This window comes from Protopterus annectens, chromosome 11.part0 (genome assembly GCF_019279795.1).
Source record: "Protopterus annectens isolate FY-2018-M chromosome 11.part0, PAN1.0, whole genome shotgun sequence".
NCBI classification, from domain to species: Eukaryota; Metazoa; Chordata; order Ceratodontiformes; family Protopteridae; genus Protopterus; species Protopterus annectens.
The window spans coordinates 554,500,900-554,521,400 of record NC_056745.1 but is presented as its reverse complement, the minus strand read 5'-3'; the positions used below and the strand labels follow the sequence as shown (position 1 = coordinate 554,521,400).

The 20,501-nt window shown below is 39.7% G+C and overlaps 1 protein-coding gene across 1 annotated transcript in view; it reads right to left on the bottom strand.

Annotated features, from left to right (window-relative positions):
* MSRB3 (methionine sulfoxide reductase B3) overlaps positions 1 to 20,501 on the bottom strand; it is an 823,136-nt gene that overhangs the window by 108,034 nt on the left and 694,601 nt on the right. Inside the window, exon 5 of the mRNA XM_044088063.1 lies at positions 17,559 to 17,587. Coding sequence (XP_043943998.1) covers positions 17,559 to 17,587 — 29 coding nt within the window. The remainder of the gene's footprint in view (positions 1 to 17,558; positions 17,588 to 20,501) is intronic.

Sequence of the window (20,501 nt, the reverse complement as noted above, 5' to 3'; positions counted from 1 at the left end):
TGCCGGTGACATTTCTGTACATGTGTATCGCACATTTTAATATTCATATGTTTGTGGGAGTGTGTTCTACAGTATGGCCTGTCAGGTTGTATTGCAGATGTGTATGTTTGTTTTTTTGTTACTTTCTGATTCACCCACTGCTCCCTCATACACCTCCAGTTCACCTGTTGCGCATCCAACACAGTCCCCCCTTTGCGAATTATTACATTACCCTGCCCCCCATACCCATATTCCACACACTCCATCCATCCCTTCTCTGGTTGATGGCCCATGGCACGGTCAAGGGAACACATTGCATACACTGCATATCTCTGGTACCTGTATGGTTGTGAGGACTACCCTGGCATTTTTCACCTTCCACATGCTGTACTTCATGCACATAGGTACACGGAAATACTTATCTTTCATGACATGGTAGGTAGACCCAGATAATATCCGTTCATCTTTGGCCCATCCTGACAAGGACGCCTTGGACCGCAAATGGGCAGATTTTGGGCAAATGCTCTGACCATTGGTAGGGTTGCCACCTTTTCATATGGCCAGGATGGGATATATTCGGGACACACATCAGATTTTACAGGCCAACACATACCCATGGTCAGTACAACGGATAGTACTTTTGTTTTATGCCTAAATGTAAGCTTATTGTTGTAGCAGTTTAGCTGCTTCTTCTGTTTCGTTTACTTGCTTATTCTATTTCTTGTAACATGTAGGTATGTTACATATGGAAATAACTATTGTATGTGACTATTACATGAGATGTGGGACATAATTATGTCCTACAGTCGCAGGATATTTTACATTTATAATGGTTTTGGTATGGACACAACTGCCCAGAGGGGGAATGTCCCTCACAATGTGGGACAGGTGGTAACCCTGACCACTGGGCTAGACTTAGCTATTGGCGGCGCACTAACACGATGCGTTTCACTTCCACTTGGTATACCTATCAACACTGCAGTAGAATATGGGCACGGGATTTTAAATGTCATTTGTTCGAGGGATGGGGACTCAATATTCAGCTACGTGCATTTGTGTTTGCTTCTTATTTTTGTGTTCACAAAACTGTCTTGCATGCTTTGCATACATTTCAATATCCATGGACACTGACAGGTGTGATTACTATTGGAGGCAGGCTGTAATATTCAGCATTTTAGGTTGCACATAAACAGCTGACATGTCTACGCCTCTGTGTGGCACTTTGACACGCCCCATGCACTCACGCACATTTCCTTTGCACGTGGATGTGGCAGCAGTGCGCCTTCATTAATATGCATATGGCGCTACTGTGCCATCTCTACGTTGCACGGTCGGCGCAAGCCTAACACCGTCATTGAGCCAAGCTTCATGAATCCCGGGGCTTGTTTTTTGTTTGTTTTTTTTTTTTGTGTATATGTAATAGTGAAGAGGTTTTTATTTCTTTTGTTATACAGACTGTTTGTACTGCGGTTTCACCATAAAAGTTGATTCTTGATTTTGGTGCTCTATATGTGCTGTGTCAGAGGTGAGAATAAAAACTGTACACAAGTGTACAATGTTTGCTACTGGTTCCTAGATGGGAGAGGTGCTCTTAAACTTTGTTAGGGTGTCAGCTTCTTTTGGTAAGGTTGCCTTAAAGAAATCTTTGAAGACAGTTGAATTTATAGGTGTTTTTGCTTGGGTTCTGATGTTGAAGGTAAATGATTGATGATCTGATCTAACTGGACATAGGTTAACTATGAGTGTACAGCATGATGGCACAATTTTTGTAGTAATAAAGACCAGTAAATCTGACCCCCTCATAGAAGACCTTCGGCATTAGCACTGCAAAAGGGAGAACTATTATTCATATTTATTTGTAGTTGTGCAAGTCTTGTAAATTATAAATGGACAGCTGAAATCCACAACTAAAGTGTTTGGTTCAATGGCGAGGGACTCAGTTTTATTTAGATATGCCTGTTGAGTTGCTGGTGAAACAGAAGGAGTTCTACAGTTGGCCAGTGTATGGTATGAGATCTTATTTAGCTTTATTAATGAATGGAGCAATTCAAGATCATTATCTTTCTGTATAAACCTGGATGTGATGGAGACTAGGAAGAATATAGCCATACCTTCACCAGTCATGGGGCACCCTCAGTAGAGAGTCTGAAGGAGTAGTAAGAACTAAAGCACGGTAAGAAGGTTATGTAACACAGCACTGGAACCATGTTTCAATAAATATATAGTTAAAATTTTAGGGACAGTATGGCTTGCAGGCTGGCGATTTCTTGTTGAAGCTTCTAGGATTGAGCAGCATTACCTTCATACTGTCGTGAATTGGGTTGCCTATGTTGATAGATGGAGTAGGGTAGAGTAACTTTGCCTTAAAAATGCAATGTGGAGGGCAAGACAGTCTCAGCCAATATTCATAACTTGTAACACTGTCCTACACAGTGGCAGCGGGGCACATCCATTCTTACCTGCCACTGCTATGTCCCATTCTTGTCATTAGTTGTTTATCTCAGCATTACTCTATTGACTGCATTTTTCCTTTTAATGCCTGTTGTACACAAGTGTCGAACATTCTGTTTATTGCTTTTTTTGTTCATTTTCTATTCTGTATTACATTATTTCTGTTTTGTTATTTTGTTTCTCTTCCTTTATGTTTATTTGTTTTGCATTTTCTTTTGTGGATCAGAATTTGGAGCAGCAGCATCCACCAAATCCCACACCAGTCTCATTATTAGTTGCTTGATCTCCAGACCAGCCTGTCTGCATAATGACTAAAGTCATCCTGGGGGGGGGGGGGGTAAAAGAATTTGCTGATGGCCCCTGGTGCTTATCCATTAAGGAGTCAGGCTGCTCATCAAGAAGTGGCATTGAGTGGGGCCTCTTGGGTCACCCAGAAGGGAGGGCACCAGCTGACCTTGACTATGGAACATTGACTTCAGACCTGGACTGGTATCCAGACATGCATTCTCATGAGACTGGCAGTGTTTCTTAGCTACATGGCCCCAGAGTGCCTGATTTCTAGTTAGATTCCCTGCTGTTGCAGTTTGGAAGGTAATCATTATCCCACCCCATCATCTAACATGTTATTCCACTTCCTTATGAGTCACTCACTTGCCCTGTTTGTTGTCCACCCCTTCTCATCACCATTTGTTCATCCTCTGTTTGTCTGCATATCTCCTTTATAGCCCCTTTTTTATTAGCACGTTCCTGTCAGTTTTTATCTGCATTATATGCTTGTGTGTCTGCCCCTGCTGCCTTCCTTATACCTTCCTTTTCAACCACATCATTCCCTGTGCTAGAAACCATTAGAGATCTCCAAACACACAAAAAGCAACTGATTGAATGAGGTTATGGCATCCTTTCATAAAATACTTAGACACAAGATAGGCTAAAATAGTTACTCAAGTCAAAGATAATCACACAGCATTTTTTAGTTCTGTTTGTAATTTCAAAAACACAGCTGCGAATGATATTAACTACAATGAGGCTGAAGATATAGGGAACCTACTGGCTGATAAATTTAGCTCTAACTTTGCATCTTTTCTCCTGCTTTTTGTCCCTCAACATATACCTTAAACTGGCTCACCTCCAGCTATCACAAAAGACCAAGTCCTGAAAGTGCTATCAAAAGCTAAAAAATACTGCATCACTGGGTCCTAACAATATCCCTGGATGCACCTTAAATGGAATGAAGCATGATTTAGCCACAGCCCTAACACTGTTCAATCTCGGCCTCCATACAGGTATTGTACCAGGTGAATGGAGAACAGCTGCAGTCATTCCCCTGCATAAGGGAGAACCTTCCACAGACCCAGGCAATTTCAGACCTGTAAGTCTAACCAGCCTCATATGCAAAGCCATGAAAAGACTTATTACAGAATTAAGCAATCAGGACATATGAAACCTTTAAACTCTGGACCTGTCTCAGTTTGGTTTTGTTCAGGGCAGGTCATGCTTACTCAACCTGGTGGATTTTTTTGAAAAAGTCACCAAAACAATGGGTGAAAGCAAAATGGTTTACACCACATTCCCCAACCTGGCCAAAGCTTTTGACACAATTCCTCACTCAGGCATAGTAGAAAAGCTAAATAAACTGGGAATAAATCCCTGTGTCACCTGCTGCATTGCAAACTGGCTCACAGATAAGGTGTAGGAAATCAAAACAGGGGAAGTTACCTCCACAGAGAATCCAGTCAGTCACCAGTGGAATCCCACAGGGTTCTGTACTGAGATCTCTTCTGTTTAGCATCTACTTTTCTATAGTAAAATCCAATAGCAAAGGGCTCTGGCTGACTGCAAGATAGGAGCAGTAATTGAATCCCTACATGGTTTAGCCATTCTGCAGGAAGGTTTGTATTGAATACATAACTGGTGCCAAAATCATGAACTGAAACCAAATGCCAAAAAATGCATTACTGTGTCCTTTGGAATGATATCTACCTGAGGGAACTACCTTATTGACAATACACCCGTAAGAGTTGACCCAACCGTTTTGAATTTGAGAACTTAGGTGGACAGGGACCTAACATTTGAACAACATGTGCCTGTTGTTGTAAGAAAGTCCTTTTACATTGCGCAGCTTATAAACAAAGGGATTGTGTCTAGACCTAGGGATGTCATTGTCCCCTTTATGTATTCCTCATTAAGCCAATCATTTAATATAATACCCCTTGTGGCATGTATCTGTCCAGACACATACAACACCTGGAACACAAACAGAGATACCTTACTAAAAGGATACATGCCTAAATGAAATGCCCTACATGGACTGACTCAAGCACTATCACTGTACACGGTATCCTACAGACTGTTAAAAGGTGACCTGTGTCCTCTGACCCATTACTGAAAGATTTACTGAATATCAGCAAGTCATATGGCATCAGAAATACTCAGTCTAGGGATCCAACCCTCTTCTGCAGCATTAACAGAACGGTTTGGAGGGACAGGTATGTCTCGCAAAGGATACCTTTGCTGTGGAACAGACTCCCCATCCACATAACACAAAGTTCATTCTTGTCTATATTCAAGTGCACCTTAGATCTATGGATGGGAAAAAGTAAATTTACCCCAGGACTGCCCCATGTACTACTAACTGACAGAGGCAGCTCCTGAATGATTTATCCCACCAGTGGGTCCTCTCGAATTATCTATAGTGTGATCCCAGTTATTCTTATTAGGGATAATATATAATTATCAACCACAGGATGGGTAAGATCAGTCTATAACCAAATGAGATAGTTTATTTCAAGCATGACAAGGGGAAATTAGCTAAGCTTAAAATGGCCTGCAATGGCAGCTACCCTAGTAGTTACCTATGTACCTATAAAATCGTTGCAATACTGATTGAACTATTTAACTATATTGTGTAATGGGGCAATGCACAATCCCTTACAAGAATCAATTGACTACCATATTTATAGTCAAACTGTGGATGGGTCACACAGATTAAAAAATCATGCATATATCAACATGCTATCAGTGATATCGGTGAGTAAATTTACATCTCAATCACTATATCTAATCTCCCATTTTCTATCAGAGTACAAGGCTTAGCAAAAACCCAGATAATACCATTCTAGAAATCTTAGCAGACTATGACAACTTGAAATATAACAAAGGAGCATCTTTTGCCTTAGATTCCTCAAAGGTATTTGATATGGATAGGTTATATTCAAATTATTATGTCTCTACTAAAAGGATACAATTTCCCTAGCTAATATGTACAGCTATATCCAGTGCATGCAAAGTAACATCACATAGGCTAAGAATCAATAGTGCAAATACAAACAGGTCCAGACAAGGATGCCCACTATCTCCACACATATTTAACATGCTGTCACCACTATTCCACTATATTCGGTGATCTCCATATCAGGGGATCAAGGTTTACAGGGACTGAGATGTGCATTATATTTTTGTATGATATTCTATAATATCTTGAAAGCTCCTATATCTCAGTTCTACTTCTGCTGAATATAATAAAAGAATAGAACATGGTTTCTAATAGCACAATCTAGAAAATCAACTTCTGGCCATGGGGAAATAGCTGTAGTTTCCTTGACCCGGTTAACCTGGGTAGCACAGAAAATCCTTTACATAGTTAAGATATCTAGGTATTACATATAATTAGTATCACAAATAATTTCTAACATGTTATTTTCCAAAACACTAGCACAAAAAAAAACAAACAAAAAAAAAAAAAAACGCTTAGCTAGATGGTTGAAATTACATTTGAGCCTTTGGTTCCAACATCAATCATCAAAATAAATATACCTCAGTTTTATTCTTCTTAATTAATAACACTGTTTCATGAATACAATAAATTATTTTCACCTAGTTGAATAAAGTGGAAGTTGACTGTAACCATAACTAAAAAGGCCACAAACACAGACAGAAAAAAAAAATAACATGTCCAAACGACAAGGGTGGATCAGAACTCTCAGACTTCAAGTTATACTATTAAGAAGTTATACTATTAAGCAAGCAAATGTATAACTGTATAAGAAGTGTCAGTGTATATTAAAGACTTCTGTAAATGCTGATTGACTCCGTAAAAGCCTCTAAACCTGAAATTATGAGTGAATTGTCACTGAAAAGTGTTTCATGTAATTGTAGACTGTTAAGGGCTACATGTAAGGTTTAGCTGATTCACCCAGTTCATGTATTGAGTTGCCATTTGCTCTGTACTCCCTTACATATTTCAATATCTATAATTTTACTGAACTGGTCATTTAGTATTGGTCTTGTAATACAGTTGGCTGAGTGAGTATATCTAAGGGTGGTCTTGGATAACTTACAGTTGTATTCTGAGTATTGAAATGATGATAGTTTATGTAGTCAGCTTAAGTTCACCATTTGGAAATCAAACCAACATATAAATAGAGGACAGAATAGAAAAACAGCATTTTTGTAGGGTAGGGTAAGGTGGCAAGCCCCTTTTCACCCCCTATGCAGAGAAAAGTTTGCCCCCACATCCCACTTAGTTCTATGCTTACCTACTCCAAGGTCACACACCCACTGGGAAAAAGCATGTCCTTTTCTGACTTTATAGAATACTTTAGTAAGAAATTCTTTATGCTTCTGAACAGTCAGGTTAATTAAGTCATCCAGACAAATCCTCAGCCATTGAGCGTACTGACAGACCTCTTCATGACCACTGTTTAGTTTTACAGCTGATATGAAGAGAATCTTTCAATTATTAATTACCAAGGTAAAAGAGGTAAACATAATAACAGACTCGCATGTCAGGTTTTAATTTTATGACTCTAAGGCAGTCTGCTCTGACTGCCATGTACTGAGTCAGACTTGGGAAGATTTTTGATTAAAAGCTTCTAAACACGAGTATTGTAATTGTGAGCAAGAACTTCACTGTAGCAAATTGTAGAATTTTCAGAATACAATGAGAAGCTTTGTTTTTTTTGGAGTGCAGTTGTGTCCACCAGTGGCTAACCGACCATCACCTCCACAACCAGGACATTATTGACCACTACTGTATGATAAGGGAGACCATATGAGAGTTAGTAAACATGCATTACCCAAACAGGGAATCAAAAGGAAAGGAAAGTATGGGCTGCTCATTCTTGTGGATGCTAACCATCCTTGTTATGGAGAACTTATAGTTTCTGCCAGGGGACACACTAGGACTTTCAGAGGCATCGGCCATAAAGCTCCTACACTGCTTACTTCATGTGATGCTGCAGCATGTTAGGGAGCATATATGTTTTCCATAGACAGCAAAGTAGAGAACCATCACTGTCAGGTTATTGTGCAACATTGTTTATTTTTCAGAAGTCCGAGCAGCCATTATTTGTATCCACATCAACCAGATGGGCATCCACTCCATCACCTGCCATGTTGTGTGAGATGCAATGTTTATTATATGAGATGTGTCTAAGTACCAACCAGGTAGTTCCTATGATTCCCACATTTAGCACATGTGTGACGTTACAGTGTGATTTAATGTCCTACCAGGTCAACTAGTTGATAAGTTCACACACTGGTTGGTGCATTGGTTGCTATATGGGTTCCATTCAAACAGACAGCAGGCCACATATAATGGTGTCCACTGTTTTGAGTCACAGGTGATGCTGTATACTGTGCAGTGAAATAATGAATGATGAGCTCATCCAAAACTCACAAACAATGGCTGAGATGGTGCATTCAAAGCAAAGAATGTTGTTGAATGTGTGTTTGGACAATTAAAGGGTAACCTCCAATGACCAAATATTTTCTGTGTGCACCCTGTTGCACGATATGGTAGTATAAAAGCAGATACAACATGGGGACATTGAAGTACTGCCTGATAGACATGTTGTAGCTGCAGATGGGGAGTCTGGCATACAGTCATCAGAGGAGCACCAGCAGCAAGAAGCACATGGGCACAATGCATTGAATAACTGGCAAAGAGGTAGCATCTGTTTCACAACTATGGGTCATGACACAGGCAACAGAGAATAAAACTGATGTGTGCATTATCACACCTGAGCTGTGCATTTTAGTACATTGACTTTCCATGCTGTACATCAGACATTACTTTACTCATCCATTCTGGGGGATGAGCAAAACACTCATCACCATAATCATCATTTGCACATGTTGAATAGGGCACAGTGACAGTTAATTGTGATGATATGGAAAGTGGGTTCAGGAGTCCTTCAAGGAAGTATTAAAAGAGTCACAGACTGCATCTGCCAGTGGTCAAGTGGAATTGCCATGTTGATAGAATTGTGAATGTGCACTGACTAGCCTGCAGTTTCAGGGTTCAATGCATTCTGTGATAAAGATGTTTCAGGAACCCTGAGCTTGTATTGCTTTTAAGAACAAATAGATGGATAGCATCCATCCCCCAGAAGACAGTGATGGTTAGGTATGAAACTTCACTGTCAAATACAGGATAGGAATAGTATAGAAGTGCAAGAATCAGAAGCCTGGTGAGGCATCCCAGATGTGCAGCCTGAGGAACACCACTGTCCATAACTATGATAATGGCCATGCCCAGGTGTGTTTGTTGCTGTGGCCAGAGGTAACAGTGATGCAGTCTGTGAAGTTATATGTGCCATCAAGGTAAGTGCAGCCTGAGACTGCTCCCCTTGCATCAGGACTATTGCCTGGCCATGACTCTTGTGCTACCTGCCCTTTGGATGCACCAATGGATGTCATGTAAGCTACCAGTGAGCTGAGAAGCCATGTTTGCTACAGGTTCCTATACATCGGGTCTCTTTTGTTGCATGTCATCCCACACTCCCTGTTGCCATCACATATCCTCACACAAGCCATCAACATCTCTACAGTCTGTACCTGGATCACTGATCTGCACAGCTGCTCATTTATGTCAAGTATAGAATCCAGCTCAGTCATGGTGGTGATGCTCACCAACAGGCCTCTCCACTAGAGTTTGTTTGCACTCATCACATGAAGTACTACTGATGGATGCCACCTGTGGCGATGACTCCTGTGTAGTCTTGGTGGAGCTCACATTAACAGGATATCCAGCTGCAAACACTGATGATGTCTGAAATCATGCCTACCCCTCCACCACTACATTGTATACATGGGATGTGTGTGATTTATCCAATGTTAAGCCTTGCTGGTAATGCCACTATGTCATCTGACTGTGCCATGTGCACTTTGCCATCAATGATTGCCACAGGTGACCTAAAGACATTAGGCATTTGCCATACCATTGTGTGGAACCTTTACCAGTAGAACCAGTGAAAAAATGACGTACTTGTGGCAGTGCTGGAATGTATGCCTCAGCCCCCCAACTCAAGTTACACAGACTGCTTCTTGACAGTTCTGCGAATGGTATATGGACATATGCAGATTTTCTGGGGCAAGGTGTTGCAACTGTAGCCCCTACAGACCTTGAGAACAGGAAAGATGTGTTTTGCTTAATAGTTCCATCTCAAATGCATGTCGCATGCAGATCAATGGTCATCATGGAAACATACCTGGCAAATTTCCTACAGGCACTTTAGCAGTTATCACTACCACAACTTCCCCTTCCAATGCACTACCAGGTATAAGGATCAGTTCAGACCCCCCCCCCACCCTGGCCAGGACAAGGATACTAGAAGTTTGCCCAATTCTATGAGCCTTTTCAGTGTTGGTGGTCTACATGTTTTGGTGGACCTGTCCCTCGTGAAGTCTTGTGCCTTGATCTTAACATGCAATATCATATCAGTGACCATTCACCACACATGCACTAGCATTCTGTTATGGCCACTCAAAACTTGTTGTCTGCACCACTCTGCCACACCAGGTCCTGAAAACCCTTGTCTGTTTTAGCTTTGTACATGCCAGATGTGTATTGGGCTTGCAGTAACACCTCAGTCTCTTGGGTAGTTAATTTTTCTGTTACTATTCTTACGGGCCCATGACAAGAACGTGTTCACCTATAAGTTATTCAGGTCAGTTGTGTGTGCGTGTGTGTGTGTGTGTGTGTGTGTGTGTGTGTGTGTGTGTGTGTGTTTGTAAGAGTTTCTTTGCTGACCCATATGTATCAGCGCTGTGTCCAATTAATTTGGTGGCCTAGCACCTGTTGAGTGTTAATCTGTGACCATTCCCACCCCATTATCTACTGACTGCAGCAATAGGCACATTATTATTGTCGATTTGCTTGCATCATTGTGCTGATGGACAGTAGCATCATAACTTGCACTCTGTGTGCATAGGCCACAGCCCCCTTGGACATGTACCCATCACACCCCTGTGTTGAGTTCTCTGTCATGGTGAGTCCTCCAACTGAACATATATCTTTGTGCTGTGTTTCATTCCATGATTTTCCTCTCATCTGGCTATGTATCTGAAATGCCTTCTGTTATATTGACTGCCATGATGGACAGACTCCCACTATCTAGACTTGTACATGTCATGCCCTTGTTTTGTATTCCTTGCCACAGTGAGCACTGAACTGGACATATATGTATCATGCTCTTGGCCTGTGTTTTCTTCCATGGTACCCTCCTCCTGCTGGACATGTTCCTGCCATGCTCTTGTGTTAGGTTACCTTACAGATATTTACTTGTTCCAATCTGTTCCTGTTACTACCATCCACCATGGATACTCAGTAGGGTGCACAGGTACATTACCAGGCATCTTGCCTTCCTTCATTATGCCTGGATTAAAGTTTAATATCTTCTTCAGTGAATTCCTGTTGTTGAATTTCTCATCTTAACATTGTCTTCCTCAATATGGCAACCAAGCTTAGCATCACATTCAAGCAATCCTCATATTATGTCAATTATACTAATGAGGGAATCTAGCCTAATCTTTTCTGAATCAGTACCATAATGCATTGCAGTTTCACTCCCAAGCATAACTATTATATTTGTCCTGATCATATGAGGGTTAATGGGATGTGTGCACACCATGCTTATGTAATAAGCCTGTAAAGCTCCTATAACTATGATTCTGCACTAATAATACTTTTAGTAATCTACCACTGCTGCTCAGAAATAAACATTGCTCAGCCTACTCATCCTCTGACCTACTATTAAAAACCCAATCAGCCTTCACTAAAACAGAAACCTGGATGCAAAGTAATCACTTTGCCTTAAATGCCAATAAAACCAAACTGATGATCTTTACTCCCTCTAGAAACTCCAGTATCAACAAAAACCCATTCTCCATAATCAGCTACAATAACAACCCCCTCGAAATTGTCTCCAACACCAAACTACTCGGCATCACCATTGATGAAAATCTAAAATCTGATACCCATATCCAAACCACCATTAAAAAAAAAAACACCAAAAGAAGCTAGGACTCCTGTAAAGACACAACCACTACATGAGCCCTTCCACCAGACAAATCCTAGCCTCTTCCTTCCTTCTCCCCTCACTTATGTATGGCGTTCCTCTATTAAGCAATTTACAACTTGGCCTACAATCCAAACTCGAATCCTGCTACCATAAAATAAGCAAATGTGCAACCAGTTCTAAAAACTCAACACACCACTGCCTCTCCCTCCCTATCTTCCAATGGCTTGAACTACCCAATTACCTAAAATTCCTCCAGCTTACTACTGCCCACAAGATCATCTTCAAACCTTACAGCTGCCCTTTTTTCACTACTGCCTTAACCCCCCTACTTATCTAACCACTCTCTTAGATCAGAAAAACAAAACCTCCTTCATCTCTACAAACCCACTAGACCCCCTGGCCAACTTCTGCTCTCCTGCTCCATAGCCAAGCTATGGAACTCTCCCCCCCTTCAAAATACTTTTAACCAGACCAACTTCAAATCTTTCTTGTTCTCACACCTATCTTCAGAATGGGCATGGCCATGTCACACTCTTACCTAACGTTCCCGCTATACTCTCTCTCTCTTTCCCATTCCCACTTTCATGCTCATTCCTCTCACTTATCCATTCCTACTGTTTCACTCCACTATACAATTCTAGATAACCTTCTTCTGCACTTGGGAAAACCTTCTCAAATTGTCTCAGTCATCATGAAACTAACTCCATATAGTTATATTACATTTCTCAACCACTTTCCTTTCATCTTTATCCACACTCAAGATTGTAATCTCCCCACCAGCACTGTGCTGAATTCTCCACCTGACATTCACATCATACTGCTTTGTGTTATTAATATGCCAAATTATGTTGTACTATGCTTGCATGTAAAATGCTGTATTCTTAACCTGATGATTATGTTTATACTAAGTTGTACATGTATGTAATAAGTCATTGGAGCTTTTCTCCCCGGGCCTCCACTGAAAACGGGCTCTTCTTAGCCCAGCGGACTTTTCTGGTCATCAAACTGAAATAAATGAATAAATTCCACGATGACCAAATGTGCAATTGTGCACATGGGGCTACCAGTTTGCTCCTCTTGAAGACAATTATAGTGGATATGGCCTCTTAATCCACTATCTTTGGCAGGGCTTCTGTCTGGTACAAGCATAAGACCAGAATTTTCCTATGGGGAAAGGGGGAGCCACCACGGACCCTTGGAACTACTGCCCATTTAGCCTAATGAGCCTGGTCTGCAAGGCCATGGAACGTATCATCATGGAACTTGTAAACAAAGACATTAGTAATCTACACACTCTGGACCCCACCCAGTTTGGGTTTGTAAAAGGCAGATCATGTCTCCTAAACCCGATAGACTTCTTTGAAGCAGTCACCAAAGCCGTAGACTAGGGTAAGGTCATTCACACAGCCTATCTAGATCTTGTCAAGGCTTTTGACACCATCCCCCACTCTGGAATTATAGATAAACTCACTAAACCAGGCATAAATCCATATGTCACAAGATGGGCTGCCAAATGGCTCACTGACAGAACCCACAATGTGAAAATAGCAGACTGCAAATCTGACTTCAGACCAGTGACAAGTGGAGTACCACAAGGTTCAGTCCTGCATCCTCTCCTGTTTGGTATCTACTTTTCTAAAGTACAGACTAATCCAGGAGGTCTTTGGCGAATGACGTTTGCAGATGACTGTAAACTAGGAGCCATAATTGAAACTCCTAACGATGTGGACATCCTACAAAAGGGGCTCACTGAGACAGATGCCTGGTGTCAAAGCCATGGCCTCAATCTCAATCCAAAAAGTGTATTATCATCCCCTTTGGTAAAAACTCTGTACCCATGAGCTACCACATAGGTGGTAGTCTACTTAACACCGAAAGTGTGATAAGAGACCTTGGGACACAGGTGGACAGTAGTCTCTCCTTTGATAATCACATCGCCACAGTAGTCAGGAAATCCTTCTACGTGGCACACCTCATCACAAAAGGTTTCTCATCCAGGAAAAAAGAGGTAATTGTTTCCCTCTACTCGTCACTCATTACACTCATTGTACATTACAGCACTCCTTTTGCTATGTACCTCACAAGACATCTACAACAACTGAAAAGGCCACAGAAATACCTCACAAAGAAGATCACCGGCCTCAAACAGATGCCCTACGCAGACTGTCTCAAAAACTCCAGCTTTACTCCATTGCATATCGCCTACTCAGAGGCGATCTCTGCCTAACATACAAAGCTATGTCAAACCCAGAGCTGTTGAACATGCTCCACTTAAAGAAATCCCAATCCCTTCAAGCTACACACTCTAGGGACCAAAATCTTGTCACCACAATAAACAGAACATGCTGGAGGGATAGATTTCTAACCCAGAGACTTCCCATACTCCGGAACAAACTACCTATCTATATCAAACAAAGCTCCTCATTAGCACTCTTCAAGAAAAATCTTGATGATTGGATGGGAAATAGGAAATTCACCCCGGGGATCACCTCTGTGGCTTTGCTCAACAGGGGCATAGGAAAATAATTTTCTTGGGTGGCGAAAGCCAGGGTATCTTTTTGGCTAGGCTTGTATAGGCCCTAGGGCCAATAGCCTAGTACCTACCTATGAACCTATGAACTTATGTATCTGCTAAACAGGGACTATCAGGAGCACCTGCTGTTCCAATATACTGGCGCATTATATCAGATAGATGCTTGGTACTAGCTTGTCATGGCCTCACCCATTCTGGTTAGCAGTGCAAGTATTGATATAATTCCACCCTGACTTACTTTGCTAATGGGAAGCAGAAGTCAGATACATTGTGCCAACTTTTAATTTAAGCACTTTTTCCTTCCTTTGTTCATAGTATACTGAATTGTATATACTTTCTTTCAAGAGGCATCAGGTGTGAAGGCTGGTTGCTCCTGAAACATGGTAGTAGTTAGATGCCTGCACTAGCACCATGGTGCATCTCCTGCTATAGCTAGTATGGCTACTTAAATATCCAGGCCTGATTATTGGGCTGCCACAGACAGAGCCTGCTCATGAAGTCAACCATGTTGTATGGGTAGACTCTCCTCTGGGCCAGTTAGACAGGCCCACTTGTACCTCCTCCAAGCTATTTCTCTCTATTATATGTCAGTCTGCATACACTGTTTGCAGTCCAAACATCACCACTTGTCCTTTTGTATGTCTATATCACTCCTCTGTTGTCCCCACCATATGTGTCAATACTGCCTCAGTCTGTCTATGTCTGCTTTTATGTTGGTCTCGCCCTGCTACTTTCCCTGCTCCATCAATCCATCCCACAGCACCATGTTACCTTTCCCAGCTACCTTTCTTCTTCTTCAGATGTCCCCGAAAAACTATGCCCTACTTCTCCCCCATATAATTTCTTATGGCTACCCTTCTGTGTGTTCCTCTGCTTGCTATTCCCATTTTTCTACCTTTGCATCTCTTTCCTTCCTCTCCGGTTACATGATGAGCAGTGTTGACATTGTGCTGTGCTGTCCCTCTATGACTTACTCACAGTTCAGGAGTTGCCTTTATGAGGTACTTCTTCGCATGCATGAGCACGCATTGCCTCAGGCACATCACCTTACTGTTTTTGCAGGATAACCATTTGATATTTTTGATAAGTGTGAATACTGGAGTAGAAAGACTGAATAACTGAAAATGTAGACTTACATACATTGTCTAAGAATGCCATTTCACAATTTTCCCCTTTCTCCAAGGTACAAAACAATAAGTAAAAAGGTCACACAGAAAAAACAATCAGTTAAAAACCAAAAAGAAAAATCTAGCAAAGCTAGACTTTCCACTGTGTGATACCTTAAACCTCTTGTATTAGAGGACACATGAGATATATGACAATTACCCCTTAAGGACATCAGGTGTTTCAGCTAAATGGCAATTCTGAATGTCTGGACAATTTCAGGTCAATGAAGCAAAACCCCACTAGCTGTGGACATGCATGTTTCTGCCTTCTTATGGCATCATCAGCACAGCCTAAGTGGAATGTTTGGCTAACATTATCCCATGTCGCCTCTAATACAAGAGGTTTAAGGTATTACACAGTGAAAAGTCTAGCTTTGCTCGATTTTTCTTTTCGGTTTTTTAACTGATTGGTTTTTCTGTGTGACCTTTTTACTTATTGTGTTAGTTTGTTGGGATATTTTGCAGTCACCCTAATTTTTATGGATATCAGTTGGGTATGACAACCCTCTGTTTTCAAATGTTAGCCAAACATTCCACTTGTGCTGTGCTGATGATGCCATAAGAAGGCAGAAGCATGCATGTCCACAGCTAGTGGAGTTTGGCTTTATTGGCCTGAAATTGTTCAGAACTAGACTTAAAAGAAAAAGTCATGGACATTCAGAATTGCCATTTAGCTGAAACATCTGATGTCCTTAAGGGGTAATTTGCATATGTCCCATGTTGCCTCTAATACAAGAGGTTTACGTTATCACACAGTGGAAAGTCTGGCTTTGCTAAACCTTTTTCCAAGGTATGGCAATACTGGAGTAAGTATATATTTTATGTTGGGAGGTGTGGGGGGCTTGACAAACAACTTTAAAGAAGAGCAATGTTCAACATCTGCTGTTCTACTGTATTTTCATAGCTACTTTTTCTGTAATTCCAGGGATCACAATTAATCTTGGAATTACAATAGGGGGACTTTTTGCTACTCATTTGCTAAAGTTGAGTAGCATGAATGCTGCTAGTAGTGTGCCTGCACTAATTTACTATGCAGCCATTTTCTCAGAATGCCAGTGCTCTGCCAGTCCTAATACATAGCTACACAGCAACAGGCCACATTACACCAACATATCCTTTATATTTAGCACTGCATCATGGTAAAATAAATATTTCTGAATAACCCTCCCTCCCATGGTTCAATTTATTGATTGATACAAAAAACAATTACAGTTTAAATAATTATACCAAACTGGACATAATACGAAAATATTTGTCAAAAAGAGATACAAGTTATATAATGATGATTTAATAGTTAGAAAAATTTTAGCCAGTTTATAGAGAAATTAAAGGTAAGTTGGTATAATATGAACAGGAATTGCAATAGGAAGTGAGAGAAAAGCAGGCTTATGGGAGAGAGAGAAAGCCTGAGGAGAGAAATTGATAGAAGTAAGGAAGTAAGTGAAGAAGGGAGAGTAAAGAGATGTAAGGTATAAATAGGTATTTGTTCACATTCAGGGATATATCCTGGTGTTGAGCAAAACCGGAGCCAGTTTATGGCTAGGAGGTCTTTCAGAATGGTTTGAAGGATGGGAGGAAAGGTACTGAACTGATGGATACGGAGAAGGAGTTCCAGGCCTTAGCAGCATGGTATGAGTACAGACAATGCCCAGCAGATTTGATATTTTACAATACAGAATCTAGGAAATGTCAGTAACCAAGGAAGGTGACATTGTTTAGGGAATCCTTTTGTATTCTTCATTTCCAGGTATGGATTTTAGAACAATCTGTAGCCAAGGAAAGAGTGTTTAAAATATTTTTTTTCCCCATTTTGTTTATTGTTGTATGCTAGTAGGGTAATTCATAGGTTCATAAGTACTTACTACTAAGCTATTGATCTGTGAGACTCATCACACTTCACATGAATGCACTTCAAACAAAGTAAAGACAGCAATTTGGTGAGAAAACCGGACTATAGTATTATCTGGATACTTCAAACAGATGTTCTGAAAACTTTGTTAATGCAAGAGGTATAGTAAACATTCAGATTTTTACCTTCAGGACAGCATTGTTATAAAAGCCTTACATGTAGATATCATGCAAAAGCAGGAAATAATCTAAAAAATAAATATGCAAATGAAAACATACCTGAACCCGATTCAAACTTCACTTCAGACCTGTGGGTAGAAGAACATTTGAAAAGGATAAAACACTCCGATGAAGTAGTTGACTGAAACGGGTAGAATATTGGTATCATAAAGCTTCACATTTTAGAATAACTGGGTGAGTAATTTTATGTAACATAAGATTCTAAAATAGCAAAATAAAACAAAACAATGCAAGTTGATATAATATAATATGGGATAATAACACAGCACATAACATGTAGCACTAACACACACAACACAACACAACATAACATATACCATTTGAGTGTTTGTAGGATAATGGTTCCCCTTTCCCAGTTGTCACTTTAGGTTCTTAGGTTCATAGTTATATATTAGGCTATCGACCACCAGGGCCTTTATAAGCCTAACCCTGCATTGAAACCCAGTTGTGTCCCTATGTATCATGGGCGTTTGAGGCATTATGCTAGTTGGGAAGTTTCTAGAGGTTATGTGGGGAGGAGGGGTATGTTACTTCAGGCATTATTTTCTGCATCTGTCTGTCAGAAACATGGGGGCCAGACCCAGGGTGAATTTCTTATTTCCCATCCATTGCTCAAGGTTACACTTAAACAGGATTAGGGATGGACTCTGCTTCACATGGATCGAGAGCCTGTTCCAGATCATGATGAACTTCTGAGACACATATCTGTCTTGCCAACATGTCTTATGTCACAAACAAAATTTAAATCCTTGGACCTAGTGCTTCTGATGCTGTTTTTTTTTTTTTTTGTTTTTTTTTTTGCAGATACACAAAAGGTCCATCAGAGTTGCATCCAAGGATGTCTTATATGTCAGGCATAGATTGCGCAGTACAGAGATAGGGCTTTAAGGTGATCCATATAGAGCAATATGTTTAAGCCCTGGATTCTCTTGGTAAAGAATCTTTGTGAGCATTCCAATTGTTGCATATATTGGTCAGATACCTGCCAAAGGGGGCATTATACTCAATGATGGGTCTGATAACCATTGAATAAAGTGTCAGTATGACTTCCTAGGACCTTAATGCCATGCCCTTACTTTGTTGGGTGACATTGCATGATTTTCTTACTACTTGTCCTTAAGCATTTTAAATATCTCAGCTGTCTTATCCTGTAATACTGATTCTGACAACTCATTCCATCTGTCTACCACTCTCTGTGAAGAAGTGCTTACTAATGTTTAGGCTGAACTAGGTTGCCTTTATTTTGTAGTCATGCTCCCTCATAAACCACCATGTCCTTCCAGTAAAGTTTAATCTCATCATATATCCACTTTACTCTCTTATGCACCTGTGCCATACCTTCCTTGCCTCTCCTTTTTTGTATTTAACACACATCAAGGTGCCTGTACCCCTCTTTAGGCACCATTCCATTTATTTCACACACCATTCTTTCTTCCTTTCTCTAGCTGCAGGCTCTTTTCCCACTTAAGACCTTCAAAACTGTATAATGAATTCTAGCTGTGATCTTGCAAGAGTCAACAGATGTATAATCACCTTCTCATCCTGGGATGTTACACCAGTGGGTGTAACTGAGCATTTTGTTTGTTACTGCTGTTTCACATTGGTCTCATAGAACAGTATCAGGTTATTATACACCAAAACCAGGAATCAAATATACCAAAGTATATAACCACTGAAAGGTGTCCCAATCTAAGCGGAGCCACTGCAAGTACAACGAAAGTACAGCTCACCAAAGTTCAGCTCACCAAAAATGTCCAGGCCCATAAACGTTCCAAAAGACTTTATTGAACAAATAACACAGAATAAAATAAACGTCGACCTAGGTTTCGTTCATAAAACGAACTTCATCAGAACACATCTCAGTACATTCTGAAACTTTAAATATAAATACCCAAGGAACTAATTGGGCCTGTTAACCAATGAAATTAATTGAACAACTATACACTGATTGAAATAAATTAAATAGTGAGTTAAACACCACATGCATCAATTAACAACAAAACCAAAGGCAGAATGCATAAGCTTGAGCCACCTATTCCATATTGTAAATGAAATGACAAGCGTAAACCCCTACTATTGCCTATGTACGTTGAATTACACAAATCCCATGTACATAGTATATTATATTATAAATATGAATAGAAATAATTATGAAAATAAAAATAAATATAAAAATAAAAATAAAAATAAAAATAAAACTAAAACCAACTGAAACCGTCTGCCGGTGCATATAAAAAATGATCCATATAAATTTATGACCACATAATATAATACAACATTAAAACTTGTTATAGATGTATATACATTACACATAATTTCCCATTATGTATACCTGCCAAACGTAAACCTGTAGTTGAATACAACCATATACATATATTCAAATGGGTAAATGTATTTATGCAAGTAAAAATTACACATATAACACCTATATTAGTTATGTAATAATATATTAATTTATATTATATTTGTCAACTGTATAAATATAAATATATAAACAAAAAAAAAAAAAAAAAAAAAAAAAAAAAAAAAAATGTATAAAAGTATAAATATACAAATATAAATAGTAGTATAATAAATAGTAATAATGTGTAAATATAAGGTGATTAAAATATAAAATTACTGTATATATTATAAAGAAAAGGTAAGTGTATATATATATATACACAAGGGTAATATTAAAAATAGAATAATAAATATTAATAATTTGATAATGAATAATAATAATAATAATTTTAATATTAATGAATAATACTAATAATAATTCATAAATGACTAGTGTAATTGGTTGTGTGGTCTGTTGGTGTCCAATGTATAATGTTAAAAATCAAGTTTCAAGGTTAAAGAATAAGGAACAATAAAATCCAAATGGTTAAAATTGTGTATTGTGTGTGGTATATAATAATGTAATATGAATTTGTATATATATAACATGTAATGATAATTGTTAAACAGTTCCATGGGTGCGCAACCACTAGAACCCCT